Genomic DNA, 20,048 nt, shown 5'->3' with positions numbered 1-20,048 from the left:
TAGTGTGTATAAAGAATAGATTTTTTTTTTAAAGTATTACAGTGAGGGGTGTTGTCCAAGTCTCTATATCCAAAGAATTTACTCTATTCCCACCTCCCCCACCTCCTAATTTTCAATGGTAATGTATGATCAAACCTGTTTAAAATAAATTATAAACACACACTACCTTTTGGAACATCTACCTCATATTCACAGACAATAGAAATGTGTGGGGAAGACTGACAAAAGGCATAGGAATTTATTTCTATTTTCTATCCTTCTTTCTGTACTCATAAATTTTAGTGCCAGGCATCATTGTTAGATGTGAGGTGAGCCATCCATTTTTAAATACTTTAGGCTATAAAAGTTTTCTGTCTGCTGTTACTGGACAAAGTTTTATAGAAAACTTCTCAGAATCCTGTAAAAATGGTACTGAAAGTCCACCTTGTAGCAGATGCTGCAGTAAATGGTACTATATTTAAAATTCCCATGGAAGTACTAAATGTCTGTTGTTTGAATAACCAAAAGAATATAATAAAACATTGATTTTAAAAAGAGCAAAAAAAAATCAGATGTTTTAAATTTAAATTTAAAACATTTTTCTTTTTTAAAATAACCTATTTAAATTTCAAATTAAGACAACCTGTGTTAAATCCTAAACTTCTTATAAATATTAAAGTAATTTAAATTGAATTAAAATATTAAGTGGTACATGTTTTCTGTCAAAATTTTCAATAAAATCATATACTGAGCTGGTGGGAGTCACTGCCTAAGCACCTGGAACTAGAGTTTGTTGAATTACTAAGCCAGCTTTTGATAGTAGTAGCAGATATTTTCTTCGTTTCAGATTATTCAGATAGTTCAATGGCTAGTTCATTCAGAGTTAAAAAGTTGATTGGAGTTGAAAAAGAAGAAAAGTTTGTTTTCCTCTTCCAGTCTGTGAATAAAAACTCTGTGTGAGAGAATGAGATCTTCTCATTCTAAAATCTTGAAGGACATGGTAACCCGAAACAGTCAGTTCAATTTATTAACCACAGATAGCTCTTATTATTTTTACGTGTTTGTATTGTTGCAGTGCCTACTAGGATTAGTCATGGACAGGATATAGTACTTTTCTTAATAATCAGTTTTAAATGCAAAACATGTTTTGATAAACTTGTTTTTTATGTATCCAGCACATTTAAGGGAGTTTTAGTTAACTAATAAAAAAAATTAAAATGCTGTTTTTGTGCATTTTTAATTGAATTCCAGTTTGCCTGCAAATAGAGCTTGACACAAATTACACATAAAAATGAACCTAGTAAATAAGAAATGTATCATCCATATAACAGGTATCATTTCAAACATAATAAAAAGTGTAAAAAATTAAATATATGTTAAGCTGTATAATTGCTTAAATAAATGTGCATAGATATAGTGTGTCCCCTGGTAAACAAAGAGTAATATCAAATTTAGTGTAGAGGGTATATGTAGTTGTAAATAAGCATGTTTTAATGGTTTCCAACCAATGAGAATCAACCTTTTTTTAAAAGAAAATAAACTAAGTAGTACAAATGCAAAACAGGATTAAAATAAGGTTTCCTGCTTGTTTTAAATCATGCAGAAAATTGGCACTTTAAATAATTTTGACTTAAATCACCCTGTCATAAAATATTTGATGCTTGCAGCCTTATACCTTTACACCATCCTTTCAAATGGATTTGATGGCTATTTCTAGGCACCAACTATAACATGCAGTCATCGATGCCACAACTTTGGAACTTTGCATGGCAGTTTGGTAGGAATGCAAGTACTGTACCAAACTTGCATATAAATGTGTGCATTATTTTGATCAGCCATAATATATCTTTTTATTGGTAACATCCTCGATAGATGAGTGGAGATTGCAGGTAAAGTCCTGCAACAAGCAACAAAAAGTTGGAGCTTTTCACCCATGTCCTCAAGTTGTAGTCAGAGAGAGAGAGGGTGATTGCACATCTGCACTTGGCAGGACTCTGTGTGCTACTTTGACCCCCAGGCTGCACTTTGTGCACCCCAGCTTTAACTGAGTATTCTGGTGATAGTTGGTAGTGAATTGGTTAATATTGACTGCAGCTAGATGGCTATCAGACTTCAGTTTTAAGAGGCAGTGAAAAGGGGTTGTCTGCAGCCCATTCATAGATTCATTATGGTGTCCATGCATTGGTTTGCATTCTAAAATCTATTTTCAAAACCAGAAGTTCTTAAATAAATGTTATTTTTTAAATGAAAATGACACTTTAGATTTTGGGGACCACAGTAAAAGAGGTAGAAAGACCATAGTTAGGTAGAAAAATCCATGATTTCAATTTGCATGGACTTCTGTTGTTTCACTTACACACACGTGCGTGCACACATGCTATGTGGAGCCCAAGGAATAAGTTTAGAGTGCATTGTATTAAATGTGAAGAAAAATGAACTGCATTACTCTTTCAGCATGGGGCTGCTTTTGGTCCACCCCAAGGTGGATTTCATCCACCTTACTGGCAGCCAGGACCACCAGGGCCACCAGGTCCTCCAGCACCTTCAGCGCCTCCCCAGAACCGAAGGGAAAGGCCCTCATTCAGAGACCGTCAACGTTCACCCATCGCGATGCCTGTGAAGCAGGAGCCTCCACAGATTGGTACATGTTAACGACACTTTAATGAAAGAAACCCAAAACCATGATTTCAGAGATGGTTGTCATTGTAAAAAGAAATGTAATGTTTGAAACTGTAATTACAACTTTAGAAAAAAAAATTGCTATTGTTATTGGGTGAGAAATATGTATCTTTTTTTATTTTTTTTCCTTCTGACAAAACTATAAATCTCTGGCATGCAGATGCTGTGAAACGTAGAACCCTTCCTGCTTGGATTCGTGAGGGTCTGGAAAAGATGGAACGAGAAAAGCAGAAAAAGCTGGAGAAAGAGAGAATGGAACAGCAACGTTCTCAGATGTCTAAAAAAGAAAAGAAAGCAAGTGAGGAAGCTGAAGGAGATGGCCCACGGTTACCTCAGAAAAGTAAATTTGTAAGTAGAAACATTCGCTTTTGATCTAGATATGTATTTTCCTGAAAGGACTTAACATTTCTCTCTTCTCTTGTAGATAAAGAGAAACTATTTTTCAGTTTACAACACTTCTTTGATAACTCATGTTAAAAATGAAGTTTGTGTCAACTGCAGTGCCACTTACCTGATCTTTGTAAATTCTTAGTAGATAATGGGCAAAAGTTTAAGCATAGCTTAAAGAATATTTATTATTACTTGGTTTGTAATAGCAAAGAGGAAGTGATAAAATTGGCCTTTATTTTCTGTTGGCATAAATTGGTAATTGGCAGAGACTAGTAGGCAGGTATCTATGGTAAAGAATTGAACCGTTTGTATTAGGACTAGTTTGAGTACAAATGTACCAGTGCATACATGCTTGCCAAACTGAACCAATTTAGGGAGCCTTATGCTGTAGCCTCGTGTTTGTGGTAGTGCTTCCTAAAGAATTTGCAGTGCTGGATACCTATCCTACAGTGACCATACCACTGCATAGGTGGCCTTTCTGGACACAGAGGGGTCAGGTGAGCAGTCGAGAGCCTTCAGTTTTTCTCCTTGGGCAGCTGCCTTGCCTGACGAATATCCTAGGTTGTTGGCTAAGGGTCCTCTCTTTGGACCCCGTAGTCAGATTCCTCCAATTCATGCATAAATGCTGTTCACTTGGGAAAAAGTATCTCCGTTGATCCCCTCACATTATTTCCTCCACACCCTGCCTCCAGTAACAGCTTTGTGTGTCCTAACCAAAAAGAACCACCATGGCTTGTCTTCTGCAAATACTGGTTTGACGGTACATCTGAGGATTATCAAATCTGCATTGCAGCTGGTGATTTATGGTTGGATTTCTGGCTCCAAGGGCTTGTAGAGTGGGAAGGGGGATCACTTATTTGTTTGGAGGGCTGTTTTGCGTCATTCTGAAATGCTCTATTTCAATTTCTGTTGAGTACCATAAATAGAAACTGCCTTGTTTTAATTATGAATTTATCCTGAAGTATGCAATGGTCTTCTTATAGGACAGTGATGAGGAAGAAGATGACATTGAAAACACAGAAGCTGCAAGTGTTGGAAAAGTCAGTAGGAGCCCCTCTCCTGCTCTTCAGGAGGAGCAAAGTGAACCAGAAATGACAGAAGAAGAAAAGGAGTATCAAATGGTATAAATAACATAGTTCTCTCAAAAGCGTGTTCGTCGAAGAGCAGTTGTGCTTTTCTATGCCTAACATTTTAAATAAATATGTAACATAGATTGTATAATGTAATGGGATTATATATGGAGTCGTGCGTGTCTCCAGCTTAACATAGGGATAAGCATTTCCACGTCGGGGAGAATGTACTTACATACATGTGCGTACCATACCATATATGTGAAGTTGATAGCTATCTGATAAGCTGTAAAAGAAATACAATATACTTATGCATTTTTGCCCACCTCACTGGTCTTCGTCCATTAATAATTCTAACATTCCAACCCCCCCCCCCCATCTACATTTTGCAAAAAATGCAGTTTTTTGAAGCCCAAGAATAGCAAAATTAAGTCTTGGGCCAGCAGCAACTTTTCTAACCAAAAAAAAAAAAGATTTGAAGTGCAATATCACTTGTGGTGTTGCATGATGCGAAGTGGGAGCTTGTTTCCCAGTATGACCTAGTATTCATTGGAGGGTCTCTCTCCTACATATAAAAAAGCTATTGCAGGTGACTTTCTGTTTTTATGGTTCTTTCTGAACCCTCTACAACTGAATTCCTGGTATTTAAGGCCCCAAACCTGCGAAGTTGTATGCATGTACTTTATTTTAATGAAAGTGGGTAATTGTGCAATCTGTAATAGTGGGATTTCATACCCTGCTTCTGTATGTGAAATGCTTATGATTATAGGTCAGTGTGAGAGTCCAGACTGTTTGGATTTTTTCAGTTGGACTTAACTTCCAAACTACTTAAGAGTCCTAATTTTAACTGATCTTTTGTATAGAAAAAATAAGTAAGTAAAAGGAACCAAATTATGGTTTTACACCCAAGAAAAGCAGTGGGGTTGCATAAGTATAACAAAGTGTAGAATTTGGTCCAAATACTTTGCTTACAGTGTTGTTTAACATTATTTTCTTCAGATGATGTTGACAAAACTGCTGCTGACAGAGATTCTTTTAGATGTCACAAATGAAGAAATTTATTATGTAGCCAAAGACGTACATCGTAAAGCAACTAAAGGTATGCTTTTCTTTTTTAGTTTGAGTGAATATTCTATATTTGCATGTTTTTAGAACATTTTACCCCATAGCAACTGTTCCCAAGAGCAATCAATATATAATGCATCTGATTTGCTAGAGCTCAAATCCAGTAATCATATACTGTTGTCCTGTGCAGTGTATTGTGAGTTACTTCAGTTATTCCATTTCTTTCATATAATTCATTTCTTTAGTTATGATGGTATCTGTGTGTTAATGGCTTTTGCAGTGTAGATATCTGTTTCTTAATGCTATTGTTTTACCTCAAACTTTTAGTTGATCAAAAATGAAAGGAGACAAATATGAATCCTCAAGTAGCTCATTTTGTTTCACTGTTAACAAGCCACTCTATATATAAACAGCAGGTGATTTTTTTCTATATAATTATGAGTAAAATTAAATATGTAAATACTGGTATTTGAAATATATATGCAGATGCTGTAACTTGGAAACAGATCTATGAATATAGATTTGTGGTTTGCAAGTGACTATTAACTCACGTTTATAATGTGAAACTTTTACATGGTGAGAAAATCTAGGACTGGTTTTAAATGGATGATACGTTTTTAATGTTTCTTCTCTCCCTCCAAAAAACAGCAATAGTAGTAGATTTAACAATACCATAGAATCTCATGACTATGAAATCGTGGCTATTTGTGTTAACATGTTGTTCCTGTTGTTGATGTGATACAAAGCTCCTGCAAAACAGCTGGCACAGTCCAGTGCACTGGCTTCCCTCACTGGGCTCGGTAAGTATGTTCCTTATTTTTGAGAGGGGCTTAATGGGGAGATCACTCTTACCTTGCATTTCCAGAAATTGTGTTTTGAAACTAGGTTGTAATTACCCTAATAATTAAGGGTCATTCTGCAACCTTTACTCATGTTGGGTAGGACCTTACTCTACAAGTTATCCCACAGATTTCAGAGGGATAATTTGTGGAGTAAGGAACTAATCATATGAGTAGAGTATCAGAATCTTGCCTAAGTTTGTAAACTAGGTAAACACATGAGAAGTACACTTACTTTTTTTTGGCTGGATAGTTTACTTGATAACTAATCTTAATAGGATGGTTTTTGAATTGTTCCAGGAGCAAACTACAGTCTTTTTGAAGGAAGATCACTATTTTTTTGCATTACTCCCTTTTTGATCCAGCCTGTGTTAACCGTGGGTAACAGTGGACAACATAACTGATAAAAATGTAAAGCTCTGGTTTGAAAAAAAAAAAAAGCCTATTCAAATGTTTAGAATAAATTTATACTTTCATTGGAAAAACTACACACTTACTAAAGCTCCCATATCCACGATTATCAATTTGAAGATGTACAGGATGTGAAGCATAGAATTGCATTCTGAGATGTAATAGGAAAAGCTCTTTCCCAATGTTGTCATCTTACCGTAGTCTAGTAGCAGTGCTACAATAAAATGTCAATGATCATGTGCTGTGAACTTTGTTGGTGAACACCTTTACATGAGGTGAAATGTTCTCTGTCCCAATTATTCAGATGTTTTTAAACTAATTCTAATAAAGATTAAGAGAACCTCAAATGGAAAGAAAGTAAATTGCCTCTGTGTCAGATGTTTAAGGTTACTTCGTATCAGTCCAGTATATACTCCGATCTTTCTTTTGGAGGCGAGGGAAGTCCATTTCTATTCCATCTCTGTACCTTTTGACGTACAGTATTTTCTAAACCACAGTAGAAAAGTTGATATGGCATTCAGGAATTCTAAGCCCTGGACAACTGAAGGCTGCCGAAGTCATTGCAGAGATGTCTTCTGGGACAGGGTCCCAGGCATTTCACTGCTTTGTCTGTGCGCTTGCTGATAAATGGGAAGGCATTGTTACTGGCTCCATATGGAGCTTTTTTTGCCTTTCCATACAATGAGAAAAGTGCCATGATCACTGTGGTTGCTTGCTGAGAAATAGACAAGCTGTTCCAGAAGGAGTAAACCCAGATAATAAGCATCAATACAGAAATGGGGGCCTTGAACACTCCAGTCAACCAGCATTGGCACTTCCCTCAGAATAAGTGGCTTCTTCAGAGAAGAGAAAGTGAAAAAAGGGCAATGTACTCTCCTTTTTGCCCCACAGAAATATTAAGAACAAGGCTTAATCTTTCCTCGTGATAGACTGGGCTTTATGCACGCAGGTGGACTGGGTGGTTATGGATCAGGAGACAGTGAAGATGAGAGGAGTGACAGAGGCTCTGAATCATCTGATACTGATGATGAGGAACTACGACACAGAATCAGGCAAAAACAGGAAGCATTTTGGAGAAAAGAGAGAGAACAGCAACTATTACTAGAAAAACAGCTAGAAGGTAAGTCACTTAAATGAGTTCCTGCTGTAAAAACCTGCGCATGCATACTTTTTACAACTTAGTGGAATATGTGTGGGGTACTGATATATATATTCAGGCTAACACATATGGAGCCTTATATAAAAATGATGTTCTTCGAGTGATTGTTCATGTCCACTCCAAGCAGGTGTGTGTGTGCTGCGTGCACGCCAGCTGGAAGATTTTTTCCCCTTGCAGCGTCCGAAGGGTTGGCCTGGGCGCCCCTGGGGTGGCGCCTTCATGGCGCCCAATATCGGGCCCCACCAACCCCCCATACCCCTTCAGTTCCTTCTTACCGCCCGTGACGGCTACAGCAAAGGGCGGCTGCTTTGCTCGCTCTTACAGCAAGCGCCTTAGCAGTGTCTTTGTTCTTAGTGTAAATAGTTTTTTTCTATAGTTGTCATATAGGTAGTAGTGTTTGGTTAGATAGTTCGTTTCCCCTTCGGGGGTATGCCCGGGCCTCCGGGGTTTAAACTCTGTGAGTCCTGTGGAAAGTTTATGCCCAAGAGTGATCCTCGCTCGTCTTGCCTGCGGTGCCTGGGTGAGACTCACCAAAAGGACAAGTGCCGCATTTGCAAGGGGTTACACCCAAGAACCCTTAAGGACAGAAAGCAGAGACTAAAACTCCTGCTCATGGAGGCAGCTCCAAGACCATAATCTGACATGGGACCCAACGACCCGGCATCGAGGACGTCCTCTTCAGTGCACAGCGCTCTGGTGCCAATGGCATGCGAAACGAGCCCGGCTAAGGACTCTAAAGCCCACCGGCACCGCCACTACTCAGGACATAGGGCATCAGTCTCAGTTCGGCACCATTCTCTATCTCCAGTGCCGGTAAAGAAGAAGAGACCAGTGAGGGACCGATCACCCCCCTTGAAGCCTAAGGGGCCGGCGCCATCCACAAGTGGCTCGGCACAGACCGCCTCTGCCTCACTTCAGCTCAGGGTTTCGTCAACTCCTGCCCTGGCCGGGGTCCAGTCGAGTCCGAACCCTCCTCGGTCACCGGACCATCTGGTGGACATACAACCACCATCGACACCGGAGGCGTTTGAGGCGGTAACGAACCTGATGCGCCTCCGGGTGCCGTCCTCCCCCAAAGGGAGGGACAAATCTCTGGCGACCACACGCCACCTGTTCCACTCCAAGAGTAAGGCAACCATGATGGCTCGTCTGTCTCCATCTGCGGCACCACCTGCACAGACGCAGGAAGCGCATCGCTCCCCAGAATCAAGTTGTCGTTGGTTGGCAACCCGGGGGACTGCTCCTCCATGGTGGTCTTATTCGGAGACCTCGGAGTCGGAGGTAGACTCAGCTCGATCTAGCAGATTGCGAAGCAGAAGGTCCTGGTCCCGGCGCAGTCACCAACCGGACCCGGCACCTGCTCAATGGCCCTTCTGGACACCCTGGGCATACCATCAGAGCCAGGGTCAAGTCCATGGTCCACGCTCCAGAACGGTGTTGGCGTCGTTCATGCCACAATCCGTGCCGGCACCGCTGATGACGGCGCCACCCTCGAGCAGAGTGGGCCTGCCGACTCACATGGTTTCGGCACCGATACCTCAGTCAGCTTCGGCACCGGCTCTCCAGGTGACGGCACCGGTGGAAGCCTCAGCTCCGTCCCTACCGACCCCGACAGTCTCGGTCCTGCCGGATTTATTTGCCCCAGCGCCGGCTGGGGTGCAGAGTTCTTCACTGGTGCCGGCTCCACAGCCCGAGTACCACATGCTGAGGGACCCCAGGGGGGCCAAAGGTAGTGAACTGGGCCCACCTCTGGTTCTCTCTTCCTTGTCCTCACCCAATGAAGCAGTCGCGGGGAGTTCGGCCCCAGCTTTGGAGGACAACCAGGTTCTTAAACAGCTTTTGAGGCGGACCGCCCAAAGCCTGGGGATTCAGGCAGGGGAGGTGGAAGAGAATTTAGACCCTGTCATAGACATCCTGGCTCCCTCCGGCCCATCCAGGGTTGCACTGCCATTTATCAAGTCGCTAACTGAAACATCTAAGAACTTGTGGCAAACTCCTGCTTCTCTGGCACCTACAGCCAAGAAATCTGAGCGCCGCTACTTTGTTCCCTGTAGGGGGTATAAACATCTTTACACACACCCCCCCCCGGTCTCTTTGGTGGTCGACGTGGCCAATCAGAGAGAACGTCAAGGGTTTCAAGGCTCCACCCCTAAAAACAGGGATGCCAAGAAACTGGACCTGTTTGGCCGGAAGGTCTACTCGACAGCAGGCCTACAACTTCCTATAGCCAACCAGCAGGCCATAGTAAGCCGCTACAGCCATAACACCTGCTCGTCTATGGCTAAGTTTACAGAACTTCTGCCCCAGGAAGCTTGGGAGAGTTCTCTGCGCTCGTGGAGGAGGAGAAACTGGTCTTGCGAGCGTCTTTGCAAGCGGCCTTGGACGCTGCGGATGCGGCCTCCTGCACTTTGGCCACAGGGGTGGTTATGAAGAGAGGCTCCTGGCTACGCGTCTCTGGTCTTCCCGACAAGGTCCAGCAGACCATTCAAGACCTTCCCTTCGAGGATGTAGCTCTCCTCTCCGAGAAGACGGATAAGAGACTTCACAGCTTGAAGGACTTGAGGGCTACCCTTCGTTCGCTGGGGCTTCACACGCCTGCTACCCAGCGCAGACATTTTAGGCCTCAATGTGCCCCTCGTCCTTACCAACCCCAAAACCGCCAGGACTCTCCGCATAGGCGGAACAGGAGCACTCGGAGGAGGCAACGCCCTCTCTCTGTACAAAGCTCGGGCCAGCCTAGGGCCCCACAGGGCTCTAGACTACCCTTTTGAGGGTACAGTCGAGGACTGCTTGCCAGTACGACCTTTGGATCCTTCCCATCTTACTTTCTCATCCTGTCTGTCTGTGCCAGGTCCCAAATTACTTCAGACCGATGGGTGCTCCGCATGGTAGAGAGGGGATATTCCATCCAATTCTGTACCCTCCTGCCTTCCCAGCCCCCTTCTCCGTCCCTCTTCAGGGACCCCTCTCACGAGCAACTTCTAATTCAAGAGGTTCAGTCCCTCCTATCGGGGGCAGTGGAGGAGGTTCCTCAGGAGCGAAGGGGCAAGGGTTTCTACTCCCGGTATTTCCTCATATGGAAGGCTAAGCGGGGGGCCTCAGACCCATACTGGACCTGCGACAGCTTAACAAGTACATAAAGAAACTCAAGTTTCGCATGGTCTCACTAACCTCCATTATCCCCTCACTGGATCCAGGAGACTGGTATGCCGCCCTCGACTTGAAAGATGCATATTTTCATATTGCAATAGTCCCACATAACAGACACTACCTCAGATTCGTGGTGAACAGAGGCAACTACCAGTTTGCCGTCCTCCCGTTCGGACTGTCGACTGCCCCCCTGAGTATTCACAAAATGCGTGACAGTCGTTGCGGCATTCCTGCGGAAGCGCCAGATAGATTTTTCCATACCTCAACGACTGACTGATCAAAGGTTGCTATTTGGAGGCTTAGGTCGAGTTTATAAGGAGGACCTTCTTCGACTTAGGTCTCCTCCTGAACAAGCAGAAATCTACTCTGTCCCCAGTGCAGAGGATAGAGTTCATAGGCACGGTCCTGGACTCTACCCAAGCCAGGACGTACCTCCCAGAGGCCAGGTTTCGCTCACTTCAGGACATCATACAGAGCCTCAGACGGTTCCCAACGACGTCGGCAAGAAACTGGCTAAAGCTGCTGGGACACATGGTCTCCTGCACATATGTGGTGCAGCATGCCAGGCTCAGGCTGCGCCCACTCCAGTCGTGGCTGGCATCAGTGTACCGACCAGCCAGAGATGTGTTGGACAGGGTCGTAACCCTGCCCCGTCTGGTACTGGACTCCCTCCTATGGTGGCTCGACCCTCGAATGGTTTGCGCAGGGGTGCCTTTTGCCAGCCCTCAGCCCTCGCTCACCTTGGTGTCAGACGCCTTGGATCTGGGTTGGGAGGGCTCATCTAGGGGACCTCAAGACCCAAGGCCTCTGGTCTCCGGTGGACCTCACTCTTCACATCAGTGTCAAAGAGCTGAGGGCAGTGCATCTGGCATGCTACGCTTTCAAAACACACATAATGGGCAGAGTACACGTTCCTCTCCCCTGTGCCTAGAAGCCCTTGCCCTGTGGGACTTCTGCATAGAGCACTCGATCCACCTGCAGGCTTCATACCTCCCAGGGGTGCGAAACACACGGACAGCCTCAGCCGGACCTTCAACGGTCACAAGTGGTCCCTTTGGCCAGACGTGGTGAGCTCAATCTTCTGGTTCTGGGGCTCTCCCCAGATAGACTTGTTCACCACTCTGGGCAACAGGAAACGTCAGACTTTCTGTTCTCTTGGGAGCCACGGCTCGGGGGCCATCAGGGATGTCTTCCTTCTCTCATGGGAGGGCTGCCTGCTATATGCTTTCCCACCCATCCCCTTAGCCCACAGGGTGCTCCTCAAGATCCACAGGGACTGGGGCCGAGTCATACTAATAGCACCAGTGTGGCCGCGTCAGCACTGGTTCACCTCGCTCCTGGAAATGTCCGTAGCGACCCCACTCACCTTATCCCTGGTCCCCGACCTGATCACACAGGACCAGGGCCAACTCCAGCACCCGAATCTGGAGTCGCTCCACCTTACGACCTAGATGCTCCATGGCTAAGTGCCACAGAGCTGTCTTGTTCGGACCAGGTCAGACAAGTCCTCCTGGGTAGTAGAAAGCCCCCCCACCAGGGCTACTTACCTGGCCAATTGGAAAAGGTTCTCTGTCTGGGCGGAGCAATGTAGTCAGTTGCCGCTCCTCACCTCCATACCGTTTATACTGGACTACCTCCTTCACCTAAAGCATCAAGACTTGTCCTGGTAATCAATAAGGGTCCACTTGGCCGCTATCTCCGCCTTCCATCTGGGTTCAGACGGTCTCTCGGTCTTTGCAAACCCTCTGGTCAGTCGTTTTCTCAAGGGTTTGGACAGGCTCTTCCCACACACGCGTCAGCCTGTCCCTGCCTGGGACCTGAATTTAGTCCTCTCCAGGCCTTACAGGCTCGCCATTTGAATGTCTTGCCACCTGCTCCGTTATATCTCTCATTCAAGGTCACGTTCCTTGTGGCAATTACCTCGGCTCAACGAGTTTCAGAGCTCAGGGCTCTCACGTCTGAGCCCCCGACACAGTTTTTCATAAGGATAAGGTCCAGCTCAGGCCTCTTCTGGCTTTTCTCCCGAAGGTCGTCTCCCATTTTCACATGACCCAGGACATCTTCCTCCTAGTGTTTTATCCCAAGCCACACAGCTGCACTCACTGGACGTGTGTAGGGCCTTAGCCTTCTACATAGAGAGAACTAAGTCGTTCCGGAAGTCCGTCCAACTCTTCGTAGCCATGGCGGACAGAATGAAGGGCCGCCTGGTATCCTCTCAATGCATATTGTCATGGATAACGTCCTGCATTAGGGACTGCTATACCCTGGCAAAGGAGCCTGCTCCACAGATAACCACTTACTCTACCAGGACCCAGGCCGCCTCTGCGGCGTTCCTGGCACAAGTCCCTATTCAGGAAATTTGCAGGGCAGCTACATGGTCCTCAATACATACATTTACGTCAGACTATGCAATTACACAACAGTCCAAGGACGATGCGACTTTTGGGAGAGCCGTGCTCTTTTCTGTGGATAACTCCGACCCCACCTCCTGAGCTCTAGCTTCTGAATCACCTGCTTGGAATTGACATGAACAATCACTCGAAGAAGAAAAAACGGTTACTCACTTTCTCGTAACTGTTGTTCTTCGAGATGTGTTGTTCATGTCCATTCCAATACCCACCCTCCTACCCCTCGGTTGGAATAGTCAGCAAGAAAGAACTGAGGGGGGTGGGGGGTCGGCGGGGCCCGATATTGGGCGCCATGAAGGTGCCACCCCAGGGGACACCAGGCCGACCCCACAGACGCTGCTAGGGGGAAAATCATCCGGCTGGTGTGCACGCAGCACGCGCACACCTGCTTGGAATGGACATGAACAACACATCTCGAAGAACAACAGTTACAAGAAAATGAGTACGCGTTTTTTCCTTAATTCTAAATTTTTGCTCAAAAATGTGTTTGAACTGCTTTGCCAAAAACTGGTTTTGTGTCCTTTTTTTTCCTTCCTGCTTGTAAAATTCGTTATATTTGTTCTTCATAGACTATTTACTTTCTCAGTTTTAAAAGAGCAAATTACAACAGATAGAGCCCTGCAAATCCATGGAGATCTGATTTATGTCTGTGGATATCCAAAGATTGTTTTTGCAGATCAGATGCAGATACAAATTTTGTATATGTGCAGGGTTCTACAGATAGTTTTCAAAAGTAAATTCCTTTAACATATCAACCCTGATTTAGAGTAAAATTCACCCCTATGGAGAGGGACCATGTGAAGCCTTTTCTCCACTGATCTTTAAAGTGGGACATAAGCCTTATGTTGTCCCTTCACATGCGAATGAATTTTACAAGGACTGCATTGCACAAGGATCTTTGAAATCGTATATGTTTACAAAGTGTTCTCAGGTTGAGAACCTTCTCCAAACCTATTTGCCAGGCTACACAGTGGTATAGGTCAGCTTACTAGTGGATGATGAAAAGAGCTTGTGCAGATGAAGAATTTTGTATATACTGTGGTAAACCCAGGTCAAACAGCTACAAGGGGAGGTAGTAATTAGTCTCAGGGGGTTAAAAGGCCCCTCCCTCCACTGAGGAGAGAGAACCAGGGAGCAATAAGGTTCAGCTGGAAAAGGGGTTGCTAGGGAACAAATTAGGTTCAGCTGACTCCAACTACTTGAGACATTTTTAAACCAGCCCCTGCCTGGAAGAAGGGGGAGAGTGAGAGAAGCAGGGAAGCTGCCAGTCGGCTGTTTGCAGCAAGACACCAGACCTTCCCATTAGGGAGGCTGCACTCCCCCTCCGCCCCCCCAGAAGGGAAGTAAAACAAGCACAAGGGACTGACTGAGGAGAGGAGCAGCAGCACCCTGTGCCACCTATAAGGATTTGCCTTGCCCCAAACTTGAGTCTCCAAGGCTAAAAAGGACTGAGCCTGCTGAGGCGAACAAGGTATTTCGCCACAATATGTTATAAATACATGAAATGTATTCTAACGCTTGTGATGTCACTCCCCATTTCAAAGGGGCAGGCTGGTTCTGTCTCTCACTAGATAGCTTATCCAGCCACCAAGTTTTCACTATCATTTTTTTGGGATTTCCCCTTTTCCCTGCCTTTTAGAATTTTTCTCCTGTCACTTCATTGGGGCTAGATTAGCATAGGATGCTTCCTTGTGGGTAGTTAGACTTGTTTGCCTTAGGGTTCTCCTCTCTCCAACCTCCCCCCTCAAGAAAATCAGACTGCAATTTGGGTCTCTAAGAGAAAGCTGGGCAGTCCTCAGCCAAAGGGATTATCTTCTTTCAAACTGCTGAAAGTTGGTTTGGAGTGATTTGTGACTGCTCAGACCTTGAAGAAAGTAAGACCCAGGATATGCAATTTCTTAAAGCAGATGTAGAGATATATTCACTGCTTTTTGTAGCCTGAGGTACCTATTGGGTTCCACTCTATTCTAAATGTGAAGAAAGTGAACTCTGTTTTCTGTGTGCCAGTCTAATTTCGGAGACTCAATTTTCCATTATTCAGCAAGTCAAATGGAAGGAATTCTGCAAGAGGCGTGCATTCACGTACTCATTTACTCAAACAGTAAGAGGTTCCTTTGGGTTTTTGGGTTCTCAAAACCAGCCAAAAGTTCCTTGCCCCATTGCAGAAAACACTTCTAGGTTAGATAGTCTGCTAAAGTGTTCCTTTCAGGACCTCAGATTATGCAACTAGGTATGTTTACATGTGTGTCTTCGTAACTTGGTGTCGGTTCCAGTTTTCACATTCAGTCACTCCAGCTGTAGCTTCTGAGAACATAACCTTGATCAGAGCTCTCTCTGGCCTATCTCTCCTAACACTTTGGATATTAAGTCCCCCCTCATGCATGATGGTTACAGCACAAGAAAATTTGCTGGGGTTACTTCTGTGTTTCCTGCCTAGAGAGCAATCATGATTGGTACATGCATGAGTGAGAGGCTCACTTAAGTCTCAGAGTGGGGTAAGTCCACTGGATGTTGGCAGAGAATAATGTTTACCAATCGTTTTGCTTAAATAAAGGGGGGCTATAGACAATTTAGTACTTCAGTCAGGATCTGATGGGAGCAAGGCAGTTAAAACTCAAAAAACAGTGTATCACTGGCATATTTATTTCCTGTTGTGTTGAAGTTGGACATTTTCTCCTCTTTGTTTAAAGGCCTGGAAGCTGACCTGGATCAGCCATTCCTTCATAAAGGGGTGTGATAGCTCAACATTTCATTTTCATTCTTCTCTTTAGGTGTATTAAGCTGTGTGCATATATCAAGGGAGAGGAATGTGGAAGTGATCTGTATTATGGTCACATGAGGGAGAAGAAGTCTCCCTGAGGAAAAAAACAAACTGGAATTTTGAAAGGTTATTTTAAATTTTTGTCAAGGTAGTCCTTATAATAATAATTTTCCTGGCCTGCTTGATTACTTCTAGTTAAACATGAGCAAACAAAGAACCTTTGTCATTGCTGAATATTCAAGAAGGTGGGTTTTATTGTGAAGCTTGAAGTGAAAATGATCCAAAATATCTTCCAGATCACTTCATTTTCATGAGTTTTTTCCCACCCCTGTAAAAGGTGGTCTCTTCATAAGGCAGTCCTTGCATGAGAACACACTTAATTATTGCATCTGTGTATCTCAAAGTTTTGTGTGGCTTTTAAACTTTCTATTTAGAAACCATGTTGCCTCTTTCGATTTTCAATTTCTCTTCCCCTGCTTTTATTTGTATTTATATTAGGATATTTACATGAAAACAATACTATTTTTGCTTAGTCTTCTGCTCATCATGTAATATTCCCCACTTAAAGGCAAAACTAAAGCTGTGTGTCCAAGCCTATTAGCTAGAAAACACTTCTCTTCTGAGGTATTCACTTTGCCATTTAAACTGTCACAGCAAGCAAACAATGGAGTTGTGCATAGCTATTTAGCCAGACTAAGTTATCACCAGATAGAGCAGTAAATGGATGTTTCCTATCATAAACAGACAAAAAAGCTTTACTGCAACAGAAGTGCTTTACCTTGGTTGAGTACATTTTTGGATCACAACTGTAATCATTATCTGTGTTCAGTGAGGTACAGCTGACTCAGTTTTATGTAGAATTTTGGGGGGCAACCTTTAACCTCTTCAACATGCAGCTGAAACAGACTTACCTTGTTACTCCATTTCTGTGTGTGCTATATATCAAAGTTGATTATAATTGAATTGTAAAAGGTGAGCATTTCCAGTTTTTCTGGGTAGCTGAGATTTTTGGCAATGTATGCATTTAATGTAATGGTGTCTTGTTCTGCTATTTAAAAAAAATTATATTGAAGGGGAAAAAGTATTCTAAAATTAATTTTTACCCCTTAAGCGGTGGTGTCCTAATCCTTTTAATGTGTTTAAAATATGTATGATGTACTGAAAAAACCTTCTAAAATTCATAAGTATTTTTTTCTTGCTTAAGCGCTATTTTAAAATAAAATATGTGGAAGGTCTGGATGATTTGGGGAACTTGGAGATGGGATATATAACCTTTTTTTACTCTCATGTCACCAGTTCGATGCATACTGGAAGTGATCTGTCAGCAGTCTGGTGTGCTGAAGGCTTGGTTATATGTGGAGTTGTTCCTGATTAACTCCATGTGTGAACACTCTTATTCCAGAAAATATCAACACATGGAGTTACTTAGGATCAACTCCATATATAGACAAGCCTTTAGTTCTGTTTCTAGTGGACAGATGTCCACTTCCCAACATTGCTAATTAGTCTCAACAAAGAACCTAATGATTAAATGAGTGAGTATGGAGTCTCCGCTATCCTTTTCTAGAGGTGTGGTCCATCAGGGTGGTATGGAGAAGTTAACACATCTTGCAGTACATATCGCTTTGAGGTGCAGTACATATCGCTTTGTTGTCATGGAAATAGAATGGTTTCTTTTACCCATATGCACCAAGTTCAGATACATTTAAAATACGAACATAAAGTATGAATTAATAACTTGCCAAAATTCTTGATTGAGTTATGTAAACAAAAATAGCATCCAAAACTGTTAAAAAAAATATCTCCTGTTTTGCCTTTTAAAAAAAAAAAAATTCAGAAAACAGGTTTTAGAAATCACCTCTAAATTACAGTGTCATAAAATTAGGTCATCCAATGCAGTTCCCTGTCATTACAGGCTTATGAATTAAATTCTGTATGTTGAATGATATTAAGCACTGGGGAGGGGGAGGGATATATTTTTTTTTTAAGAAGACGCAAAAGTCATCCAGGAACTTTAAGATGATGGTGTAGTGAGGAGTGGCAAGTGAATTGTTTTCTAAAAATGACTAAGGTGGTCTGGGAACTTGTTCCTTAGCCAAGAAAGACAGCACATTTGTTCTCTTGCCATGTATCTGTACACATTATTTGGCATTACTTGTGGTTTTTTTCTTTCATATGCTTTTCCAGAAGAAAAACTACAAAATGAAAAAATTGCAAGAGAGATGAGTGAATTCATCAATAAAGAGCAAAATAGTAATTCAGCACCACAGGAAGCGAAGGAAACAGAGGATGATATGTTCAATGAAAAGAAAAGATCTCCAGGTGAAACTGCACCAGATATAGAATCCAAAAAAGAGGTTAAAGAAAAAGAGAGAACAGGAAGGAGTAGGTCAAGAAGTTCTAGTAGTGGTACCACTAGCAGCAACAGCAGAAGCAGTAGTAGCAGCAGTACTGTGTCTAGTACATCATATAGTACGAGCTCAGGTAGTAGCCGCAGTTCTTCACGGTCTTCCTCTCCTAAAAGGAAGAAGAGGCGTAGTCACAGTAGATCTCCATCACATAAAATTAGGCGCAGTAGAAGTAGGAGTTATTCTCGTAGAAATAGGAGAGAGAGGAGTAGAAGTAGGGAAAAGATAAGAGAAAGGAGAAGGTCTAGTAGAAATAGCATTGACAAGGGGGAGAGACGAAAAAATCGTAGTCCTTCCCGGGAACGAAGTTGGGAGAGGCGTAGGAGCAGTAGTCACTCAAGGGATAGGCGAGCTAGTCATGCTAGTCGCAGCAGGAGTCGAGATAGGCGTAAAAGTGATGACCAGCATAGAAGTCTTAGTGGAAATAGGCACAAGCACAAGGGCGATGGTAAAGATCAAGAGAGGAAAAAGGAACGAAGTAGGAGCATAGATAAAGATAGGAAGAAGAACAGAGAACGGGAGAGAGACCAGGAGAAAAGAAAAGAGAAGCAAAGAAAAGAAGAAAAAGACAGTAAGTCTGGCAATCATGATGACAGTAGGTTAAAAAGAAAAAGAGATAGTGAAAGAGCTCTCTCTCGCAATTCAATATCTGTTAAAATTTTAAGACAGGATTCTAGACAGGAAAGCAAAAAAAGTTCTACCAAAGATAGTAAAAAACATTCAGGCTCTGAATCTAGTGTCAGGAGCAGTTCTGAATCACCAGGAAGCAGCAAAGAAAAGAAGGCTAAGAAATCAAAGCATAGTCGGTCACGATCCATGGAGAAATCTCAAAGGTCTGGTAAGAAGGCAAGCCGCAAACACAAGTCTAAGTCACGATCAAGGTAGTATACTTTTTAAGTATTTTGTCTGATTATTTTTTTTTTTTACTATTCGTCTTCCTGTGTACAACATATAAAAGTATTTTTTAAAATAAAATTCGGTATTTGTTGTAATTGTTGTCTTGGGCAAAAGTAATTTTGGGAAGTCTTTTAAAATTACTAATTGTTAAGCCTAAAGTATGTGTGGTTTTGGGGCGGGGTGTCTTTCCCCATTAACTTTTTCCCCTTTTCCCTTTATTTTTCAGGTCAATCACCCCTCCTCGTCGTAAACGCTGAGGAATGATGTGGCACCAGTGACATGACATTAAAAAATTCCATGAGTTTTAAGGGCTTGTCTCATTATAGAGGCACATTGTGGCTGTGTAGGTGAAACCAGAATCCTTTTTTTAAACTGTAAATAGATGTATTTTTTTCCAAATGCTGCTCAGTTAAATAATAGGATTTCTTTGTATTGCAATTTTTTCAAAAACAGTAGTGCTTAATAAGAATATAAAACATGCCATTCTCTTTCAGCTGTAATGTTCTTAAAATTACTATTGAATGTATTGTGATGTCAATAAAGCTCTTTAGTTCATTTTTGTTTAAAATTCTTGCACCTTAATTTTGCGTGTTAAAATACAGATAATACTTTTTTTAAAGGCAGCTGTTTTTTTGTATAACAAATTTTAAAAGTACTTTGAAAAAATTTTAACATCTATTGTTTTTCAAAGTATGTAATTTTATTTTTTTTATTTTGTTCAGGGATTTAAAATTAATCAGTTGGGTTGGGGTTGGGGAGAAAAAGAAATAGTTTTCTAATTATTTTTTTCGTTAGATGAAAATGTCTTAACATTTTCACAGTTCTCCTTCTT

The 20,048-nt window shown here is 42.7% G+C and overlaps 1 protein-coding gene across 5 annotated transcripts in view; it reads left to right on the top strand.

Moving 5' to 3' along the window:
* Window positions 1-19,771, top strand: part of PNISR (PNN interacting serine and arginine rich protein) — a 35,649-nt gene extending 15,878 nt beyond the window's left edge. For 3 of the 5 annotated variants that reach the window (XM_073336837.1, XM_073336836.1, XM_073336835.1), the window contains 8 exons: window positions 2,434-2,620; window positions 2,819-3,006; window positions 4,032-4,169; window positions 5,118-5,217; window positions 5,930-5,983; window positions 7,383-7,553; window positions 18,099-19,200; window positions 19,443-19,771. In XM_073336837.1, coding sequence (XP_073192938.1) covers window positions 2,434-2,620; window positions 2,819-3,006; window positions 4,032-4,169; window positions 5,118-5,217; window positions 5,930-5,983; window positions 7,383-7,553; window positions 18,099-19,200; window positions 19,443-19,473 — 1,971 coding nt within the window. In that variant the 3' untranslated portion in view covers window positions 19,474-19,771. Of the gene's footprint in view, window positions 1-2,433; window positions 2,621-2,818; window positions 3,007-4,031; window positions 4,170-5,117; window positions 5,218-5,929; window positions 5,984-7,382; window positions 7,554-15,921; window positions 19,201-19,442 lie in introns of those variants that run through there. The other 2 variants (XM_073336838.1, XM_073336840.1) reach the window with 2 other exon arrangements.
* Window positions 19,772-20,048: the final 277 nt, after the last annotated feature.

This window comes from Lepidochelys kempii, chromosome 3 (genome assembly GCF_965140265.1).
Source record: "Lepidochelys kempii isolate rLepKem1 chromosome 3, rLepKem1.hap2, whole genome shotgun sequence".
Lineage (NCBI taxonomy): Eukaryota > Metazoa > Chordata > Testudines > Cheloniidae > Lepidochelys > Lepidochelys kempii.
The sequence above is the reverse complement of the archived record's forward strand: the minus strand, read 5'-3'. Positions and strand labels throughout refer to the sequence as shown.